Raw genomic sequence first — 23,473 nt, 5'->3', positions numbered from 1 at the left:
TTTCCTGTTTCTTATCCTTCCTGAAAAGACTATACATTGTTGGTTGAAATCAGAGGTCCCTTTTGTTACCTGTAGTCCTCAGCTTACAACCCTCAGTCCAATATTGTTTTATTTCTTTGGCAGGCAGTTGGTATTACTTAGCATAATGAAGAGGCAACAGAGTATGACCGCTTTCTTCTCCAAAAAACCAAGAGTTGAGGAATCAGCTGATCCAAAACAGGCATCACCATCAGCACCACCAGCAGCGCCAGCACCACCAGCAGCGCCAGCACTACCAGCAGCGCCAGCACCACCAGCACCACCAGCAGCGCCAGCACCATCAGCACCACCAGCACGACCACTACCACCAGTTGACGTCGGCGAAAGCAGCAAGTCCATCGACTCCACTGAAGTTCCACAACTTCCTGATTGCTGGAATTTGAAGCAATACAGTCACTTCAAGGACAAGTATGATGGACTGGCAGTATCCGATAAGAAGCTGGGTTGTGAGTACTGTGTAAAACCCATGTTCTCGTTAGAGAAAGGTATTCATGTTTCCAGGTGGCACCAGCAGGGAAAAGCAAGGATGTACAACAAGCATCGCTCAGAAAAAAATTAAGGGAACATTTTCAATCAAAAGCCCACCTTATTTGCGTGGAGAGCAGTAAGCAACGGGAGCAGGAAGCTTTTACCAAATCCGTGGATAAGTCAACTGAGAAACATTTATCCAGTACTTGCACAATATTTTCTACTGTTTACGATCTGGCGCAAAGATGTAATCCCTTCTCAGACATCGAAGCGCAAGTAAATTTGCTAAATACGGTTGGAGTGGATGTGGGAGTTGGCTTGCATTCACGGAGATCTGCAGTGAAAATCATTGAATTCATTGCAAACCAAATCAAGACCACCGTGTTTTCAAGGATTATTGCAAATAATCAAAAGGTGTGTCTAATTATTGATGAAGCCTCAACACTTTCAATGAGAGCAGTGCTGATAGTTTTGGTTAGAGTTGAGGATCCAGAATGCCCAGCAACCATCTTTGTTGAGCTTCTGGAATTACAGAGACAAGATGCAGAGACCATATATTCTGCACCGATGGGAAGCTTGCATAGAGTTGGATTTACCACCAATATCTACGGAAGAATTTAATCGCTTTCTGCTCCGATGGTGCCAACGTTATGCTTGGAAGAAAATCTGGAATCAGCGCCAGAATAGCTCAAGACTTCCCAAACATCATCATCTGGCATTGCCTGAACCACCGCCTGCAACTTGTGCTGGATGATGCAATAAGAGAAGTGAAGCAGGTCAACCATTTCAAGATCTTCATGGATAAAGTACACACCAACCTCCACAAATCCTGCAAGAGCCAGAATGACCTCTTCCAAATCTCCGAACAATTGGGCATAGAAATTGTGAAGATTGGCAGAGTTTTGGGACCAAGATGGGCTGCCTGTAGTTTAAGGGTAACCATGGCTGTGTGGCGTGCTTATCCAGCGCTACATCAGTTTTTTCAGGGAAATGAAAGGTTCCCAGGCATGGCTTCCCGTTTTGAAAATTTAAACTTTTTGCAGGATTTGGCCCTGATGATTGACATCCTAAATGAAATTTCTTGCCTGTCAGATACTCTACAGGGGAGAGAGACAAATATCATCCTGGCCAAAAAGTTAGTATTGCGAACAATCGATGCTTTTGAAGTGCTTAGAAAGAAAAAGGGCAAATTTGAAAAACAACTTGTGGAATTGCTAAAAACAGAAGCCTTCCAAAACATCAATTTAGTTCCAAATCAACGATTTGTTGCCCTTCCTCATGGAAAACCTTTGGAAAGCATCATCACCAATTTAAAGAAAAGGCTGATGGATTGTGACCATCTAAGAACAGGTAGTCTATTGCCAGCAGCAAACAAGTTACACTTTATCACATATTTGGAGCCAGATTACTGGGACATTGAAGATGTAGTCGTTCCATGGGCTGATGCAGAGGAAGCATTGGATGCATTTTGCAGTATTTTTAATTATGAAATTAATTTAAACGACTACAGAGATTTTTTGGAAAATGTGAAGAAAAATCCAGAGAAGTACAAAATACCTGGCAGTATCGGAAAGCTAGAGATATTGTCAGGACAATTGCTGTTAGTTCAGCACAGGCGGAAAGGGGGTTCTCAAAAATGAACCTCATATGTTCGGAGCAAAGAACACGCCTTACTGTTCAAAATATAAGTAATCTGATGGTGGTAAGTGTTATTGGCATACCTGTTGAGATGGGACCCAATTCCTACAGTGAAAGTTTGGCTCAGAGTGCACCACCACACGGCTGATGATCCACGAGTAAAGACGAGGAAAGCTGCAACAGAGGAATCTGGAAGCCTAAGAACACTATGGAGATATCAACAACCAGAAAAGCAATAACACAAGTAAGTACTTGAGTGTATCTCTTTCATTGTACTATTCTTAGGTAAGGTGTAAGTGCAAGCAATTAAGGTCATGCTTTCTGTGTCTGTCTTTATGCAGGTTTTTTGAGCAAAGTCCATTGAAAAGGTGGTGTGCAGAAGACGGGCAAGCCAGTGATCCCTCCTCTGTAAGTAGCTGTCTTTATTGCTGGGTGTGGTGTGGTCTGTCCTGTGTTCATCCTTGAGATAGTGAAGTGCAAGCAATTAAGGTCATGCTTTCTGTGTCTGTCTTTATGCAGGATTTTTGAGCAAAGTCCATTGAAAAGGTGGTGTGCAGAAGACGGGCAAGCCAGTGATCCCTCCTCTGTAAGTAGCTGTCTTTATTGCTGGGTGTGGTGTGGTCTGTCCTGTGTTCATCCTTGAGATAGTGAAGTGCAAGCAATTAAGGTCATGCTTTCTGTGTCTGTCTTTATGCAGGATTTTTGAGCAAAGTCCATTGAAAAGGTAGTGTGCAGAAGACGGGCAAGCCACTGATCCCTCCTCTGTAAGTAGCTGTCTTTATTGCTGGGCGTGGTGTGGTCTGTGCTGTGTTCATCCTTGAGATAGTGAAGTGCAAGCAATTAAGGTCATGCTTTCTCTGTCTGTCTTTATGCAGGTTGTTGGAGCAAGGTGGTGAGGTGGTGATGCAGAAGACGCAAACAAGGAGAGTAATTTTCCTTTTCTATTATTTTGTGTGCTTGTTTCATTCTAATGCAGTGCATGCAATTAAGGTCTTGCTTTCTGTGTCTCTCCTTTGTGCAGGTTGTTGGAGCAAGGTGGTGAGGTGGTGGTGCAGAAGACGCAAAAAAGGAGAGTAATTTTCCTTTTCTATTATTTTGTGTGCTGGTTTCATCCCAATGCAGTGCATGCAATGAAAGAGTTCATTTCTGTGTCTCTTCTTTGTGCAGCCCATTCACTGGAGTCCGTGATACTGAAGACTGGCAAGAACAGTCATCTTCCTTCTGTAAGTAGCTCTTTTATTGTTTTTGTACTTATTTTAATCTTATTGTAGTTCATCCATTGGGGCAAAGAATTCAGTGACATCATCTTGACCACTCCCACCCGGTCACATGGCCGGCAAGCCACTCCCACCCGGTCACATGGCCGGCAAGCCACTCCCCCCAGGTCACATGGCTGGCAAGCCACTCCCACAAAGGAGGCCACACCCACAGAGTAGGTTCCAAAAAAATTTGAAACCCACCACTGGTTCCCTTTGAAGGCAGGTCTTTTTGTCAGATTCCAAAGATGAGAGTGTGTCCTCTCTGCAGGCAGTAAGAGCTTGCAACCTTCCTTGCCAGCTTTGCAAATGTCAATCACATGATTGCTGGGCACTTGGCAACCAGTCATAAATACAAACAGGTTACCAAGCAGATCACAATCACATGATGTCTGGGGGGCAGACACAGTGCAATGTTATATTGTTGTCAGAAGTGTCCTTACACTCAGGTTGTAAATTACCCTTAACAAGATCATTGTAATTTTGGTGGTTCAACAAGTCGTCATAAGTCAGCAATAGTTGTGGTTCTATATATAAATCTATTACTATAGCTCTCTATATAAATCTATTACTATAGCTCAGTGATGACTAATCTTTTTCTCCTTACGTGCTGAAAGCGTGTGTGCGACAATGGCACGCACATGCCTATATTCATAATGTAATGTGTGCGCAACCCCACCGTGCTTCTCCCGCACATGCGCCCTCTGGCACATGCCCCCCGTGGCCTGTTTTGGGCCTAGGTCTCCCTGAATCCTCTTGGGACCAAAAATGGGACATGTGGGGGGGGAGCTCAGTGAAGCCCTCCGTGGCCTGTTTTGGGCCTAGCAGGCTTCCCTGAAGAAGCACCCCCACGCTCCCACCTGACCCTGCACATGCAAGTGTGACCCCCTTCCCCCCGTCCATGTACGTGTATCCCCCACATGTGCCCCTGCACATGCATGGCAGAGCCCCGAAAATCAACTGGCAGTCTGGAGGCAAGTGCATGCACACTGAAACTGAGCTAGGGTGATGGCTCACATGTCCGCAGAGAAGGCTCCATGTGCCACCTGTGGCACAGGTGCCATAGGTTCACCATCACGGCTATAGCTTCTCCATTATTATAAATTTGTGATGTACAGTCCGAGTTAAAAAAATATTAAGGAAAAGATAAAACTTATTTTTTTTTAGAAAAAATGTAAAAAATACTTACCAGTTCCTACATAGGTTCTGAAACGTCCCAATAGTCTTTCACCAAAGGCACCTAGAAGTTCTAATCCAAGTAATGATACCTGTGGACACATATTTAAAGAATTAAAAAGATACTGTGGTAATCACCCAACCATTTAAGGCAAATATATAGATTTGAGAATGAGAATCTGTTGTATTGAATTTCATTCAGCTATTCTTGTACAAGTAATCCTCAACTTACAACTACAATTGAGGCCAAAATTGCTAAGCAAGACAGTTGTTAAATGAGTTTTGCCCCATTTTATGACCCTTCTTGCCACATTTGATAAGTGAATCACTGCAGTTTTTAAGTTAGTAATAACGGTTGTTAAGTGAATTTGATTTCTCTATTGACTTTGTTTGTCAGAAGACTTCAAATGGTGATCACATGACCCCAGGACACTGCAATAATCATAAATATGAATCTGTTGCCAAGATCCAATTTTAATCATGTGACTGTAGGAATGCTGCAATGGTCATCAGTCACTTTTTTCAGTGCCATTATAATTTTAAACAGTCATTAAACAAATTGTTGTAAATCAAGGACTACTAGTACTATATGCTTAAAAAACAAATGTTATCATTTTAAATTGGAGAGAAAGCACCACTTTGAATCTAGTTTGATACAGAAAAAATAATTAAATTATAACTACCTGCTAGAACTTATTTGAATCAAAGTCAATTCAGTAGAGCTTCATTAACCACTTTTTAAAACGTTTCATTTCCAATTGTAACAAGTTTTGACATTGTTCAGGTCAGAGGTGAGTTGCTCCAGTTTTTGCCTGGATCAGGCGAATTGGTAGTAGTGGTGGTGGGAGGCTCCACCCACATGTTGCGCGCTCACACAAGCACACATACAAGCACGAGCAAACTGGTAGCCCCAGGATTTGCAACCCACCTCTGCTTCAGGTTTAAAAAATACTTTTATCAATTAATGTATTTTGTATTTTACAGTAGAACATTATGCTTAATTTGGATTTGGCAAATATTGTACACTCACTCCCTTCATTAGATTATTGTTCTTAATCTATCATATGGAATCTTAAATGTTAACAAGGTCACAAAATATATATGTATGTATTTTTTTGATAAAGTGGCAGCCTAGAATTCTAAACTGATAAATAAAATTCAAATGTATAAGGCAAGCAGTATTATTAATAATTTTTTCTCAAAAATAGAATTTTTACTTTTTGTTTAACATTTTATTGTTATAATCTTAATGAAGCACAGTGGTCCAATGTCCTGTTGCTCAGTGGTTCAAAGTCCTCTTTTCTGATGAGAGCAACTTTTGCATCTCATTTGGAAACCAAGGACCCAGAATATGGAGGAAGAATGGAGAGGCCAATCAAGCACAGTAATCCCAGTCATTGAACCAGTTTATGGTGCTTTTGGCAAAAGTTGCTCTCATCAGAAAAGAGGACTTTGGACCACTGAGCAACAGGACTTTGGACCACTGTGCTTCATTAAGACCAGGGTCAACGCAGCCGTCTACCAGGAGATTTTGGAGTACTTCATGCTTCCTTCTGCAGACGAGCTTTATGGGGATGCTGACTTCATTTTCCAGCTGCTCACACTGCCAAAAGCACCAAAACCTGGTTCAATGACTGTGGGATTACTGTGCTTGATTGGCCAGCAAACTTGTCTGACCTGAACCCCATAGAGAATCTAAGGGGCATTGCCAAGAGAAAGATGAGAGACATGAGACTGAACAATGCAGAAGACCTGAAGGCCGCTATTGAAGCATCCTGGTCTTCCATAATATCTCAGCAGTGCCACAGGCTGATAGCTCCCATTCCACGCGGCATTGAGGCAGTAATTGCTGCAAAAGGGGCCCAAACCAAGTACTGAGTACATATGCATGCTTATACTTTTCAGAGGTCCGATATTGTTCTATGTACAATCTTGTTTTATTGATTGCATGCAATATTCTAATTTTCCGAGATGATGGATTTGGGGTTTTCATGAGCTGTAAGCCATAATCATCACAATTATGACAAATCACGGTTTGAAATATCTTGCTTTGCATGTAATGAGTCTTATCTCATATATTAGTTTCACCTTAAATTGCATTACTGAAATAAATGAACTTTTGCACAATATTCAATTTTTTTGAGTTTCACCTGTATACAAACTCTAGGATTCCAGGGGGGTCCAATGATTGAACAAAAATGTATTGGAGGGGGGGATTGCTAATTTTCTTTCTATTTTCTATCAATTGTGTTACTTTGATTCCCTCAGTGTCCAAGGATTTATAAACATAGGGAGCTATAAACACAGGGAATTGGGGGGGAGGGGAGGATGATGCTAGTACTCACCCATTTATACATCCAGATTGAAACTCTAGGTATATTAGATTGCAAGTCTGACAGTATACAAGGAGCCAGCAGCAAGTGTACAAGTTTAGAGCCCAGAAGGAATTCAAAGGAAAGGAGAGGGAATTAGAAAATGAGTATCTTTCTATAAAAAAATTAAATATGACTAATCTAGAAGAAAAACATAACGTGAATCTAATATCAGAAAAAAAATAACTGTCACCAAGATCAAGGAATATCAGGATTTTCTAAAAGTCTTTAAATTCAGTAGTAAAAAAAATGGAAATTTTTGAAACTGCAGTTTCAACAGACAGTAAACAGAAAAAGCTAGTTTTGTTGTGATAAAAAATCAAAACTGGATGATGGAAAATTAAAATAACACACATTAGAAATAAACAACAGGAATGGTACTTTGGAAATTAAAATGACCGTAAAAAGATGAATAAAAATGATCATTACAAAAGGTAATAGTGGGAAAAATTGTGAGGCGTCAATTAACTTAATTTGAATGCATAAAATTAACAAGTGGGGAATAGAGTGAAAGCCAAGTGCCAGGTTAAATCCACACTCTCATCTAATACCCAGAGGACATTAATAGCATGAAGGCAAAATTCAATCACAATATTAGATAATTAATATCTATTCTAGAAATGAAATATTCTGAAGTGATGTTTTCTGGTCAGAACTATCCTTATTAATGGTCTAGATATGGTATCTCGAAACATGTCAATATAACTATCCTATCTTTCTTTGCTGCCTAGTGCAGAGCTGCAGGAAGAATTACATTTGCAGGCAATACAACTGGAATATTTTCATCTATAACAATAATGATGGAACAGCAGTAAACAAACCTCTGTAGTGAGCAGAGAGCCAAAAGGTCCACCATAAAATGAAATTCAATGGTGAAAAGAGTAAGGTTCTACATTTAGGCAACAAAAACAGAATGCACAGGTACAGTAGATGATACCTTGCTCAGTAGTAGTAACTGTGAAAGGGATCTTAGAGTCCTAGTGGACAACCATTTAAATATGAGCCAGCAGTGTGCAGCAGCTGACAAAAAAGCCAAACAGTTCTAGGCTGCATAAATAGAGAGATAGAATCAAGATCACGTGAAGTGTTAATACCACTTTATAATGCCTTGGTAAGGCCACACTTGGAATACTGCATTCAGTTCTGGTCGCCACGATGTAAAAAAGATGTGGAGACTCTAGAAAGAGTGCAGAGAAGAGCAACAAAGATGATTAGGGGACTGGAGACTAAAACATATGAAGAACGGTTGCAGGAACTGGGTATGTTTAGCTTAAGAGAAAGAAGGACTAGGGGAGACATGATAGCAGACCTCCAAGGTCCCTTCCAACTCTACTATTGTATTGTATTGTATCTCCAATTTGTGATTTAGTTGCTTAAAATATGCTAACTCCCACCAATAGAGATCTGTGTTTAAAAGTAGAGGCAAGACAACAGATGCTTGTGAGTTATTTATATTTTAGAATTATTCACTATTCATGATTTCAATGTGATAAACATTTTAAAGGGATCTTTAAGCTAGTAATTATCTTTAACCTATAACCTAATTATATTTACATGTCAGAAGCACCAAAGCAATTCCATGATAGAGGGATCAGCTGGTTACATTACCATTGCCTGGATAACATGCAATTGGGGTGATTTTTGTGTCCCTGTTAAGTTGCTCATTGAAATGATACCCATCTATCTACTCGCAGCTGGGCACTTTCAAATTGTGAGTGACAGGCAGGAGTGAGTGACGGGAGTTTACCCAGCATCCTAACCATGTGAGCCACCACGTTCCCATAGCTAGAAATTTAAAACTATTAAAATCAATAATAGCTCCAATAAACCTTTCATGTAGGAGAAAGAGTGGCAGAATCTGGGGCAGTTAAAATAGGGATTAGCCTAGTATCTCTAAATAGCCACAAGCAAATTTAACTAACATCTGGAATGACCTCCCCCCCGACATTAGAACCACCACTGACTTCCGCTCCTTCCGGCAGAAACTGAAGACACACCTGTTCCGACTGGCTGGCCTGGCATAATTTTTAACGTCTACCTCCTGGCATATATATTTCCTACTGGTTTTTTAGGGGACTTAATTTTATAGGACACTGGGGTTTTAAATTTTGTATATTTTAAATTATTCATTTAGCAATTACAGTTCTGTCTATTTTTATCCTCTTATTTATGTATTTATCCATTTAATAATTTTAATTGTTTAAATTTTATTTATGATGTTTTTGATATGGACTGTACACCGCCTCGAGTCCCTTTTGGGAGAGGGGGCAGTCTAGAAGTGCTAATTAAATTAAATTAAATTAAATTTAGCACCTGCTATGAGTTAGATAAGGGTCAACAGTATTAAAGGGAACATCGCACTTAGTTTGCTTGTGGCTATATAGAGTTTCTAGGCTGATCCCCACCCACCCACAGGTTTTGCCACTCCTCCATTATGTCATATACCAATTTATCTTTAGAGCTACATGATTGTTTATTTCAAATTAAGGTATATAATCTTATACATATTTATCTATGAATATAAGTCACAGTTTTAAGTATTCATAATGAATTTGAAATGGTATTCTGCCAGGATAAACCATTATGTTTTAATGCAGAGATCCCCAACCTTTCTAGCTTCATGGACTGGGAGCAGCAGCAGCAGAGGTAAGGGGAGAAATGGTTTCATGCATACAACCTAGTTCCTGCACATGAAGAGATGAAGCTTCGTGTGCTGGCCCACTGCTTTCTTGACCCGGTTCCCAACAGGTATCGGTCCACAATTTTGGGACCCCTGTTTTAATAAATTCATTTTAATAAATTCATCATCTATTGTATAAAGAAATTCTATAAAGCACTTCCTAACTTTATGATAAAATGTATATTTAAAGCCTGGCTGAAATAAAAAAAATATCATTATGACATTTCACATTTAAAATAATTTTTTAAAATGTCTGTTTTTTTTTGTAAAACAAATATTTTATGTGTTTAGAAAAAACTCAAATTATTTGATAATGAAACACTATCAATTTCAAATAAAGACTGTTGGCTTACCTGAATGGTCATTCTGTAGGCACTGCAGGAGTGTCCAAGCATGGGTTAACTTCAGTTTGCTGCCCAAGGACTGAGTTCAAATGTTTCTGTAGCCAGGCCTCCTGTTCCCCTCAGGAACTCAGTTTTAAAAACAAAGGTATCCGATGCAAGGTTGCTGTATGGAAAAGTCTGTGTCTTATGGTGCAAAGTCCTGCATCCGTCCAAGAAGATTGCCCAGGGCAGGGTTGGACACTCCCGCAGCGCCTAGAGAATGACCATTCAGGTAAGCAAACGGTCTTTCTCCTAGGCGCTGCTTGGAGTGTCCAAGCAAGGGACATACCCAAGCTATGTGGTCCCTGGGTGGGAAGAAGGAATGGTCTGGTTGACAGGGGCCGCAAGAACCCGCTGCAAGACCCTCCTTCCGAAGGAAGCCTCAGCCGAGGCGAAGATGTCCAGTCTGTAATTTCGAATGAATGGAGACGGCGAGGACCAGGTGGCCGCCCGACAGATCTCCTCAAGGGGTGCCTGAGTGGCTCAGGTGATTGTTGTCGTGGCCATCCTCGTGGAGTGTGCAGTTATACCAGGAGGAACAGGCCTGGCTTGCTGTTCGTAAGCCAACTTTATGCATGCACGCAGCCAGCGGCCAATGGTGGAAGATGACACCTTCCTGCCCATTGACGTAGGTTGGAATGACACGAAGAACTATTCCGACTTGCAAAATGAAGCCATCCTCTTTTTGTACACCTGCACAACTCGGCGTACATCCAGTTTGTGCCAAACCCACTCCCTGGGATGGCTAGGGTGTGGGCAAAAGTCGGGGAGGATCACCTCCTGCGTTCTGTGGAATAAGCTGTTAATTTTAGGTAAAAAGGCTGGGTCCAATCTCAGAATGATCCTGTCCGAATGTATGATACAAAGATCCTCCCTCACGGAGAGCGCAACCAGTTCTGAGATTCTGCGCGGTGAGGTAATGGCAATGAGAAAGGCAGTTTTAAACCACAGGTGTCGTAAACTAGCCGAGCGAATGGGTTCGAATGGCGGTGATGTTAGGGTCTGCAAAACAATTGCAAGTTGCAATTCCAAGTTGGGTAACGGTGCACCGTCGGAGGGTGTAAGTTGGTAGCCCCCTTCAGGAAGCTGCGAACCCTTGGATGTCTGCTGAGCGGTTGAGAGTCATCTCTGGATAAGATGGTGGCCAGGGCTGCTGTCTGCCTTCGAAGTGTGTTAGGGGCAAGACCTTTGTCCAAACCCTCCTGTAGGAAGTCCAGAAGTTGCGGAATTGCCGCAGCCGTGGTGCTGATTTGATGGGAGTGGCACCAGGAGGAAAAACTGGTCCATGTCGCCTCGTAAATTCATACAGTAGATGGTCTCCTGGAAGCCTGGATGGTGTGGATCACCTTGTCCAAAAAGTTGTCCTGCCTCAGGAGGTCCCCCTCAAGTGCCACACGGCCAATTGAAGCCAACGAGGGTCCGGGTGAGGGATGGTCCCCTGGCAGAGGGAGACCAGCTCCTGAGGAATGTGCCAATGCTTGGTCACCGACAGGCTGACAAGGTCGGTGAACCAGGACCTCCTTGGCCAGTGTGGAGCCACGAGCAGTACCTTGGCTCCCTCCTGTAGAATCTTCCTGATCACCTGAGGCAGTGATGGCAAACCTATGGCACATGTGCCACAGGTGGCACACGGAGCCATTTCTCAGGGCACATGAGGCACTGCCCTGTCAGCTGGACAGCACGCATGCGCACACTGGCCAGCTGAGTTCACCGTTTTAAAAAGCCATTTTTCGCCCTCCCCAGGCTCCAGAGGCTTTATAGGAGCCTGGGGAGGGTGAAAAAGGTTCGCCATCGCTGACCTGAGGTATTAAAGGGAGGGGCGGAAACGCATATAGCAGTCCCGGGGGCCAGTGGCACCGAAGAGCGTCCATCCCTTCCGCGTCGGGGCATTGGAACCTTGAAATGAACCGAGGGAGCTGAGCATTCTCGGGAGTGGCAAACAGGTCGAGCACCGGTAGACCGAACCTCTGCGTCAGCTGGTGGAACAGAGATGGATGTAGCTGCCATTCCAAGCTGCTGATGGTTGTCCTGCTCAGCCAGTCCACTGTCACATTGTCCTCCCTGGAGATGTGGTCCACCCTTAAGGATTTGAGATGGTGTTCTGCCCAACGTCCCAACACCTCTGCCTCCAACATTAAGGCTGTTGAATGAGTGCTGCCCTGATGATTGATGTAAGCCTTGGTGGCGATGTTGTCCGTCAGGCGGCTCTGAGCTCCAGCCAGTTTATGTAGTGGGCGAGCTCTGCCTGCAACCACCTGCCCTGCGCCACATGAGTCTGTAGGTGGATGCCCCAGCTGTACAAGCTGGCGTCTGTTGTTATGACTAGGTGCTCTGGTTCCTTGAAGAGGGACCCCCTCGTCAGTGCCGAGGATTGCCACCACCCGAGCGACCGAACCACTCTCGGGGGAGGGACGGTGACCACCCTCTTGGAGTTGCTGGCCTTGCGTCGCTGTAGGGGGAGAAGAAACCACTGAAGTTCTCGTGCATGCAGCCGCGCCCATGGAACAACAGAGATGCACGAGATCAGCTTCCCCAGCAGCTGGGACAGTGTCACCAGGGGAGCTGACCTGGCGGACGAGGGATGCGATTTCTTTCCTGCGTGAGGAAGATCCTGCAGGTTCTGGAGTCGATCACGATGCCCAGGTGTTGAATCCTGGAGGTAGACTCCAGGTGGCTCTTCTCCAGGTTGACGGAGAAGCCATGTTGTTGTAGGGCATGGACGGTGGCGTTGAGATCCTGACACGCCATCTGTCTGGACGCCGTCATTAACAGGATGTCATTCAGGTAGCAAATGATCCTCACCAGACGAGTCCTGAGGTGTGCAGCGACAGCAGCCAGGAGCTTGGTGAAGGTCCTGGGGGCCGAAGATAGGCCGAAGGGGAGAGCCTTGTATTGATAATGCTTGTTTGCAAACTGGAACCTCAGGAACTTGCAATGCGCTGGATGGATGGGAACATGCAGGTACGCTTCCTTCAGGTCGATTGAAGTCAGGAAGTCGCCCTGCCTGATGCAGCCCAAGATGGTATGGAGGGGCTGCATCTTGAAGCGCTTGTACTCTATGTGGATGTTGAGCTTCTTTTTTTTTATTGAAAAAGTTTTATATAAACAGATTTCCCCCCTTTTTACCCCCCCCGGCCCCCCGACATATAATATAGATCACATACAAATACTGTACCCCCTCCCCTCCCCCCGTCTTAAAATAGATTTCTCATTCAGTTATTGTGCCCCCTCACCTTCTAACAATCATAATACAAGTTTCTCTTAAAGTAACAATAGCCCATTAATCCCATCCTCTAAATTAATTATACATATATATTTCCCCACCCTCCACCCTAACCCTCCCCCACCTCCCAATCAAACCCACCCCCGACTTCCGCTATACACCACTCTAATAATTCCAAACATCCCATATATTATTTACTCTGTTCATCTGTCAATCTAAACATTCTTACCTAAAGGCTACATAGTACTTCCTTGTCTGATATTTATTCTGTATATAATCAATCCATTTTACCCATTCCTGTATATAATTCTCCTGCTTCTGACCTTTTAAGAAAGCTGAGATTTTTGCCATTTCCGCAAACCCCGCCACTTTGTGAATCCATTGATCGATTGTCGGTAAAAAATCTTTTTTCCAGTGTTGAGCAATCAACAACCTAGCTACTGTAACCATATACAAAACCAATTTTGTTTCCCTTTTAGTAAAATCCTTAATTATACCAATAAAAACATTTGCGGAGTAAATTGTAACCTCTTCTTAAATACATTTTGCATAACCCACCATATTTTTATCCAAAAAGCTTTAACCTTATTGCAAGTCCACCATACATGAAAAAAGGTAGCATCTAAACACCCGCATCTCCAGCATTTTGGTTGAACATTTGGGTACATACATGATAATTTCTTAGGATCTAAATACCATCTATAAAACATTTTATAAAAATTCTCCCTTAAATTCTGTGACTGTGTAAATTTAACATTCTGAACTCATATTTTTTCCCACGTATCTAACATAACCGATTCATCAAAATTCTGAGCCCATTTAATCATGCAATCCTTAACCAATTCACTTTCTGAGTCTCTTTCTAACAATACATTGTATATTCTTTTAACCTGTTTTGGGCCAGTCTCTTTTATCTGCTTGATCAGTTCCACTTCTTTATCCATAAAACCAACCCTGCGATCTTCTTTCCATCTCTTCTGTAGCTGTATATAATGTAACCAATTTAAAGTAATTCCTTCTCCCAACAGTTGTTCCAAAGTTTTCAACTGCCATTCGTCCCCATCAGCAATAAGCACGTCTTTATATAAACACCCCCCGAGTGACTTAGTATTTGTAATCCACATGGTGTCTGCAAGATCCAACCAAAGCGGTATTTTATAATCCCAATTAGGCCAGTGCTTCTTCCATATTCTCATCAAGGCACTTCGGAGAACATGATTGTTAAACACTTTATCCACCCTATCTTCATAAAAAAGATATGCATGCCATCCCAGAACGAGGTCATGACCTTCTATATTCAACAGTTCCATTTTTGTTTTCCCAAACCAATCTGCTACATGCGTCAATACCGCAGCTTCATAATACAATTGGAGGTTTGGGAGTCTGAGGCCACCTCTTTCACGAGTGTCTTGCATAATCTTCATCTTTACTCTTGGTTTTTTCTCCTTCCAAACAAATTTATTTAATGTTGCTTGCCATTCTAATAAGATTTTATCTGATTTAAGCACCGGTATCATCTGAAATAAAAATATGAATCTAGGTAGAATGTTCATTTTGATTGCTGAAATCCTTCCAAGCAAAGATAGTTGTAACTTTTTCCATACTTGAAGGTCTTTCTGTATCTTCTGCCACAACAGTTCATAATTATTTAGGAAAAGTTTTGTATTTGATTCTGCAATTTGTATTCCTAAATATTTGACCTTGGAAACAATTTCGAAACCTGCCAAACTTACAAGTCTCTTTCTTTGAGTCTCTGTCATGTTTTTAACCATCATTTTCGTTTTATTTTGATTTAGTCTAAACCCAGACACCATGCCAAATTCTGCTATAATACTTTTCATCTGAATTATTGAATTCAAAGGATGTGAAAGGGTAACAACCAGATCATCGGCAAATGCTCTAGTTCTGTATTGCTTTTGCCTGATAGCTATGCCACTTAAGGAGTTTGAGTCCCGAATTGTATTCAACAAGACTTCCAAGGTTAAAATAAATAACAATGGGGATAATGGGCAACCTTGTCTTGTACCTTTTTGTATCTCGAAGGTTGTAGACAAATTTCCGTTGATAATAAGTTGTGCGTTTTGTTGCTGATAAATTGCTCCAATCGCCTGCCGAAATTGTGGTCCCATATCCATCTTTTCCAAAGTCTTGGTTAGAAAATTCCAATTCACTCGATCGAAGGCCTTCTCCACATCCAAGAAAACCAGCACTGCAGAGATCTGCTTGTTCTTATCAAGATAGTCAATTAAGTCTATGAGTTGCCTTACATTCTCCTTCATGTGTCTGCCTTCAATAAATCCTGCTTGGTCATGATGAATAACCTCTTGGATAACTGGCATCAATCTGTTGGCTAGTACCTTAGCAAATATTTTATAATCTGTGTTCAGAAGAGATATCGGTCTGTAATCCTCTGGTTTCTTACGGCCATCTTTGTCTTTGGGTATCAATGATATAAAAGCCGCTTTCCATGAGAAGGGTATTTTACCTCCTTGCTGTATATTGCAAAATAGTTCTGTAAGATATTCGATCATTTCCAATTGTAAAGTTTTATAGTACATTGCAGTCAAACCATCAGTCCCTGGAGCCTTGGCTAGTTTAAATTGGTTTATAGCAAAAATAATCTCATCAGCAGTTATCAGATGTTCCAAATTTGCCTTTTGAGGCACGGATATTTTGTTAACCCTTTTTCCTTCCAAAAAATCATCTACTGACTTGTTCTGTATATTGTCCTGTACATATAACTTAGCATAATAGTCCACAAATGATTTTTTAATCAAGTCTTGTTGATATACCGCTTTCCCTCCATACTCAATTCTATTAATAATTCTATTATTCGTGTTCTTTCTCAAGGTATAAGCCAACCACCTACCAGGTTTGTTAGCATTAGCAAAGGTTACAGGCTACTGAGTCGACAAGCTCAAAAAAAGCCTGCCCGCGACGTCCGTAGCACAACCCGGAAGTCGATGTTGAGCTTCTTGAGGTCCAGGATGGCTGTCACCCCTCCCGATGCTTTGGGGACCAGAAAGAGGATTGACTAGAACCCCCTGCCTTCCTGACCCTGGGGCACCTGCTCTATGGCTGTTATGTCCAGCAGGTGCTGGATCTCCACCTGCATCATTAGTCGCTTTTGGGGCGATCTTGGGATGGGCAACGAATGAAGGGCCGAGGAGGAAGGGATAGGAAATCTAAGGTGAGACCATGGCGGATGGTGTTCAGTACCCAAGCGTCCGTCGTTGTCTCCTCCCATCGGTCTGTAGTCGACCCCCGATGGGAGGGGACCGGTGATGGTCATTTGGATTTATGGAAGGAGCGGTTAGAGAACCCCCCTCAAAAGGATCTGTGGTTTTCTTGCTGCCTGGGTCTGTCCCTGAAGGGCGCCCTATCCTGGGTGCGGTCCTGTGATTGAGAATGGCAAAGCTCACCGAGGTGGAAGGGGAGTCATTGTTCCGAAAGAACTGCCTACAAAAATAGGGGCGGCCTTTGCGGTCCTGTTTTTTGGTGACCGCTGGTAAAATCTTCCATTTGTCCTTGGACTCAATCAGGACAGAGTCCAAAGCCTCCCCAAATAGCTTGCCACCCTTGAAGGGTGTCGAAGCCAGCTTCCACTTAGCCTTCATGTCTGCCTGCCAGTGTCATAAGCACAGCAAACGGTAGGTGGTAACATTTGAAGCCACAGCACTTGATGAAAATTTTGTGGCATTAAGTGAAGCATCGGCCGAGTATTCGACCACTGCAATGATTTTATTCACGTCCTGGCATGACCTGGTATCCCCAGCAAGGTTGGCTAACAACTTGCGAAGCCAAAATAGAGCTGCCCTGCTAAAGTAGGAAGAGGAGGAGGCCTTAATAGCTCACGCAGTGGCCATGTGAGTTTTATGACAGGCCTTCTCCACCTTCTTGTTTTCCGCTTTCAAACCCTCCAGCAGATCGGCTGGGAGGACCGAATTGGAGGTCAGAGCCACTATGGGGTCATCCACTTGTGGGAGCTTCAAGATCTCCTCCATGGCTGTTTCTACTGAGTAGAGCTTTTTGTCCACCCTACTAGGATTGGCCAATGAACCAGATTGAAGCCATTGTCGCAGGATGATATCCAGGAACAGCTGCGCTGCAGGAACCAACTCCTGAGGAGGAGTGATTTTTTTAAAGAGGCCTGGGCCTGGATCACCCGGCCCTATAGTCTCCTTGTTACCCTGATCCATGGCATTATCCAATTGGGCGGGAAGACCCATTTGGATGGATGAAGTCCTAACCTTGGTCAGAATGGTCTTGAAGATCGTAGGCTTAAATAGGCCAGAGAATGCGGGGGCGTCGGGGTCTGGATTCTCTTCTCCGACAGATCAGGGTCATCCTGTCCCCCCTCCTCATCATCAGACACCTCGCTGACCGCTGAGGAGGTGGGCAGGAGGGGAGGCCCCAGAGGATTGAGGGAGAACTCCAGTGTTCTGCCCTCTAGCTTTTGCTTTGCTCAGGAGGGGCAAGGAAAAACCCAGTTGTTAGATGCCATTGGCAATCCCCTGTGATATTTCCCGTTCAACCACCTCCTGCATTGCTTGGGATAACTCAGGAGCCTCCCTAGCTGCAGGACCAGCGGGGGGAGCCTCTTCCCCCATTAGGGAGCAGGCCTCTTCCAAATCTACCTCCTCCAGAGAGGAAATAAGAGGCCTGGGGGAAGTCCTGGAAGGGTTGGGAAAGAATCCAAAATCCCCATCGTCTACCAGAGAAGGGGAGGCCTCCCGTGAAGTCTGCACCAAGGGAATGTCTGCAGAAACTGGTGGAATAGGTGGTTCCCTGGTTTGCACAGCTTTTGCCTGGGCACTAGCTGCCTTCTGGAACTGTTTCTCCAGGGCCTTCTGTCTCCTTTCTGCCAACTTTTCTGCAGCTTTGGAGGCTTTCTTGGCCTGGGGCTGTTTCCCTTTTGCAGGGCAGCCTGCATTGTTCCCTTTGGCAGCAGGGTTGGGCCTGCTGCGTTTGTTAGGAGGAGGCTCAGCTTGACCCCTGTCTTCTGGCACATTCTTATTGGCCATGTTACACTTTTGCACAGTCAGAGCTTCAGATGAGAGGATTCCAATAATGCAATAGCTCTGGAAGTTCGCCCCTTCAATTTAGTCCCAGTCCAGAGGAAAATGGGGCCTTGCCAGGATCAGCAACAGTCAGCAATATTTTGGCGCCAAAAGTTCCAAGGCGTTACAGATCTGTGCAGTGGTAAAGCAAGGAAAGGCCCGAGAGAGCCAAACTCCTTGCAGCCTCTTTCAGTAGTCTTCCTGGGGAGGGGGAGACCTGCCTGGAGACCCAGAGCGAGATCCCAAATTAAAAAGCCCTCCCAGTGGCGATCTGCTTTGGAACCAGGCTGCGGCAAAGCAAACGGCTTGAAAATAAAGCGTGCTGCTTTTTTACTGTCCAAAATGGCCGCCACAAGCTATGGAGCGCATCAGGGAGCTGCTTGCAGATCGGAGAGCTCAGTAGAGCCTCCGTTCTAATTTTAAAACACCTGCAGCGAAATTGGAGGGTTCCCTAGCTGCCTAGCTTCCCTCAGAGCTCGCCAGCAGCCGCTGACGAGCCTCCCAGTGGTGCCTCAACCGTAGTGGTTGCGGAAGGCAGCCGCGCTCTGAGCACCTGTTCCGCGCTTCAATTAGGTGTGAACTTTATCCAGTTAGTTTTAAAATGAATCCTAACACTATTTGCTAAACAAAAAAATAAGAAAAGAGGCTACACTAACTGTTTGGAGAATTCAATTTGCTGCTCAAGGTCTGGAATTCCCAACTGCATCCTTTTAGGGTGACTGAGTTTTTAAAACTGAACTCCTGAGGGGAACAGGAGGCGTGGCTACACAAAGATTTGAACTCAGTCCTTGGGCAGCAAGCTGAAGTTAACCCATGCTTGGGCACTCCAAGCAGCGCCTAGGAGAACTGTACTTTCCCAATATTCACCAACAGTCTATGACTCTATTCTAGCTAATACATTAAGGTTTGGTCACATAACTATCTTCTCACTCATTTTTTTAACTGCTAATTATTAAGTTTGCATATATTAGTGAAACTTCATTTTTATGAAGCAATTGGGGGCAGAAGTTCTTCTTATTGCTGATGTTAAATTGGAGAATGACAGTCAATTAAATAGGGGAGTATACCATCCATAATAATGTCACTAAACAAATGACACAAATCATATTATTTGCATCTCTTATAACAATACAACAAGAATTTCATTATTGTAATTAAAGTTTGTTGCATTGCTGTCTGCTAGATTAAGGTTTTACAATTTGACTTCCAAAAGGTGAATTAACCGTAATAAGATACAGAACTGGGAAATAGTTATTCCAAATAAAGTATTTTAAATATTAAAATAGATTGAGAATGTCTTTTTCGTTTATGTATTTACAACATCCATTAGGTTACCATTACATTTATTTGCAAGATGTTTAATAATGTCCAAAATTTGAATCAATTATTCACTATGTGATCTATATGATGTATATAACTTAATCTCTGGAGTATTCTTGGAATCAATAGAAACCTGAATTGTATAGCAATACTGCCACCAAATGATGAAAATGTAAGCAAAAAGACAACACTCAATACTTCTGAACTAGATATTCTATTACTAGTAATACAATAATATCCTGGAGCTTTCTATTATAATCTTAGGGTTTTTTTTTAAATGGGTCAAGTGGTCTGGTGCTCTCTGCTCGACCATCATAGATTTTGATGAAATTTGGTGTGAACATGCCACATGTCCCCAATGAACATTGGTAAAGTTTGCCAATGCAATACTTGTAGAGATATAGTAATTTTGTTTGATCCTAATGGAATTTATTTGCAGCATTCTGCTTTCTTCCTTCGGAATGTATATACATGTATATTTAATTCCATGGATGTTTCTGTCTCAATAGGTGAATAAATCTGTCGGCATCAGTATTTGGTTGGTTGATGGTCGCTGGAAGCTGGCTTGAGCAGTCAATCATTTAGTCATGCCGCCAACTCCGTCATATGGTGATTTGGTGAAACAAAATCACTTGGTGAAACATTCACGGAATTAAATATATAAATACGTTCCAAAGGAAGAAATAGAGAAGAAAGATGGAAAGTTAGAAGAACAATAGCTGGCACAAGTTTGTGCAAGTTGATTCAAATTTGATTTTTGTCAACAAAGTTAGAAGAACAATAGCTGGCACAAGAGATCATCACCAGTTTGTGCAAGTTGATTCAAATTTGATTTTTGTCAACAAAGTTCCAAATGACACAATTAACTTTGTGGCCAAAATGTCCAATACTGTCGATCCGAATTTAAAATTGGCTGACATATTTCCCAATTTGTTATGTTGCCTGCATTTATAACAAAAAATGGTGAATAGGCAATGCCATGGAAATTTTGAAATCAATACTTCTATTCTGGCAACCAAGAAAAATCTGCTTAGAAAATCTGAAATATGAGTAATTTAGAATTTTCTACAACACCAAATGGAATAGTCTACAAGTTAATATTATTTAAAATATTTTTGTTGCTATTTATGTTTTAATGGGAATATATTAAAGCTATTAAAGTAACTTCTTTAACAAATGAAAAATCCTTATTAAATAAATATCTGACTCCTCTGGAAACACTATATCCCCAAGTAACTACATTGACTGTAAAAATATAAATTTAAAACGTACTTAGTTTGTTTCTGGTTTAATGGTTTTCAAATTCTACCAAGTTCAAGAAGTGTCTTAAATACAGTATATGCAAGGATTACAGTTCTAACATGACACATGCAGTTTTTACAGTCAGTCTATAATGAAAATGAATGTAATACAAATGATTCTCAACTTATTACTTAGCGGCATTCTGAAGTTATTACAGATCTACCTGTGGCTACTTATCACCTGGATCTGAAGTTCTGATAGTTGAGGTCCCTCAGTCATGTGATCAAAACTTCAGGTGCTTCATAAATAGGCTATATTTACAGCTACTTGCAGTTTCCCATTTTCAGTGAGCTATAAATCAACTTACTTCGATTTTTTTGTAAAACTGCATACTATTGGTTCTCTTAATGATTGCTGCAAAAAAGATTATAAAATCAGAACAATTATATAACCAACCCATTTTAGAATTATCATGGCTTATTGGACAGGCTCCAATACTGTACAGTCATACATTGAGAACTACTTGTATTCTCAAGAAAATAATAACCCACATATATATTAGGATTATTTCACCCAATGTTATATTTATACTTGTCTGTTGAATGACTGTTAGAAGGCCAGATCCTGAAGATGAAAGTATTTTGGCCACCTAATGAGAAGGAAGGACTCACTGGACAACAGCCTAATGTTGGCAATGATTGAGGGCAAAAGAAAAGGACAACAGAGAATGTGTGGCTGGATGGAGTCACTGAAGCAGTCTGTGTGAGCTTAAATGGACTCCGGGAGATGGTAGAGGAAGAACCTTGTCCAAGAGGTTGCAATGGGTCGGACACAACTTTGTGAATAACAACAATTGAATGTATACACTTGAGTGTTAGTGAATTAAACAAAACTGAATTTTTACAAAGTAAAAGAATAAAATTGATATTAAATGAACCCTATGATAAAAATTCAATTTTTAAAAAAATCGCTTCTCTGAAAGAGCAACACAATACCTAACAAGAATCAGAATTACATCTATATCAGGTACAATTATTACCTTATAATTACTAGAGTTAACCCATCTTGTTAATTCATCGATTACTTTATCAAGGCGCTGTTGATCCTGCTCAAGATCAGTAGAAATGCTGGGATCATTCAAATATTCCAGAAATTCCTGGCCAACTTGCAACTTGCGGCCCACATCTTTTTGTTGTACTTGTTCACCAAAATAATCCATTTTGCCATGCTCCATTGTATATTGGACCCAAACTTTCTTGCTCTTGATACGTTTGTGTAAAGGAATCACAATTTCTCAAGAAATTGTAATAAAAGAGATTAAGGAAAGTTTTCTGCCCATCAGTAAGGGGGTGGAGGAATGTTGTTTTGCTTCTTTCACCAAAGATTACTAACTATAAACCAACTAACTATAAACTAACACCAGTCTTTGAGGAACAAAGTCATCATGAGCCAAGCATACAAATTCCGTACAAAGTATCCAGGGCTTGCAATGCAAGTTCCGGGGGAAGAAAATACTCTACAGCTAAACAAAGTTTAATTGGAGGAGTAAGTGAAGATGACAATGTCTTTTGCAGAATCTCTTCACGAGGATCGACGGCAGGAACGGTGAGACACTTCCGCAGATAGAAGACTAGGAGCGCTCCCTCACGGCCGGACAAATAACGCAGCAGATAGAGCCTGTGCCTTCTTGATTTCAGGCGCCGCCGGCCACCATTCCTCCTGGCCAGAGGAAATAGGAAGCGGCTAGAGCCGCTGTTTCGGGGCTGGGGTTAAGGCGGAACTTTCATACTCCCTGAGACAACCCCGAGCTGTTTTGCTGGCTTTCTTCCACTCCGTCCTGTGGAAGTTACGTCCAGTTCCAGCCGCCGTTAGCCAGCCAGAGGCGCCACTCACTCCACGGAGAACCCGCCTTTATCTTCGTACAGCCAAGCTCTCAATTTACTAGCGTCGCTTCTTTTGAACGACTCGCCGTCCAAAGAGCCCCCAGCGCTCTTCCTGCGCTTGCGCAAAATTGTGGCCTGTCCCCTTTTCTAAATCATCCTTTCGTTCTCACGCCTGGTTTAGATCTATGCCTGAGCATGCGCTCGCACATAGAAAGACCATCTTTGCGACGCACCTCTGCAAGGGCTTCTCCTGAATGAGTTGCGTGCGCATGCGCCCTCGCTTTTATGCTATTTTTCTTTCGGAACATGGCGCTCTATTATTGGCATCTCCGCCTTTAGGGAAGGCGAGATCTATTTAGTAGCCTAATGTTGTGCCGATATATATATATATATATATATATATATATTGTGAAGATGAAGACCAACCAGCAGAACAATGCATTAAAAGGATAGAGCTACGAAATTATGATTTCAGCCTTTCTTGAAAAAATATTTAAATGAATTCCTACGTTGGAAAAAAATAATTTTCCTTCCGGTAGTGCAGTACCCCGAGGCACTCGTTGTTGGTTTACTTTGGTGCTCAGTTTATGGTAGAGACTACTTTGGTGGGGGGAGGAGGGGAAATACCGAGAAAGAAAACGAGTTGAGGGATCTTACGTACAGTATTGTTTTAACCAAGTACAAGTCATTGTTTTTTCTGAATTTGGAAATGTACTCGATATATTGAAGGATT

At 42.3% G+C, this 23,473-nt stretch overlaps 1 protein-coding gene across 1 annotated transcript in view; it reads right to left on the bottom strand.

Moving 5' to 3' along the window:
• CLASP2 (cytoplasmic linker associated protein 2) overlaps window positions 1-22,946 on the bottom strand; it is a 340,309-nt gene extending 317,363 nt beyond the window's left edge. Inside the window, exons 1-2 of the mRNA XM_081933452.1 lie at window positions 21,897-22,946; window positions 4,591-4,669 (exon numbers count right to left, since the gene is read on the bottom strand). Coding sequence (XP_081789578.1) covers window positions 4,591-4,669; window positions 21,897-22,091 — 274 coding nt within the window. The 5' untranslated portion in view covers window positions 22,092-22,946. The remainder of the gene's footprint in view (window positions 1-4,590; window positions 4,670-21,896) is intronic.
• Window positions 22,947-23,473: the final 527 nt, after the last annotated feature.

This window comes from Natrix helvetica (assembly GCF_964273705.1).
Source record: "Natrix helvetica genome assembly, chromosome: Z".
Classification (NCBI taxonomy): domain Eukaryota; kingdom Metazoa; phylum Chordata; class Lepidosauria; order Squamata; family Natricidae; genus Natrix; species Natrix helvetica.
This window is presented reverse-complemented; position numbering and strand designations above follow the sequence as displayed.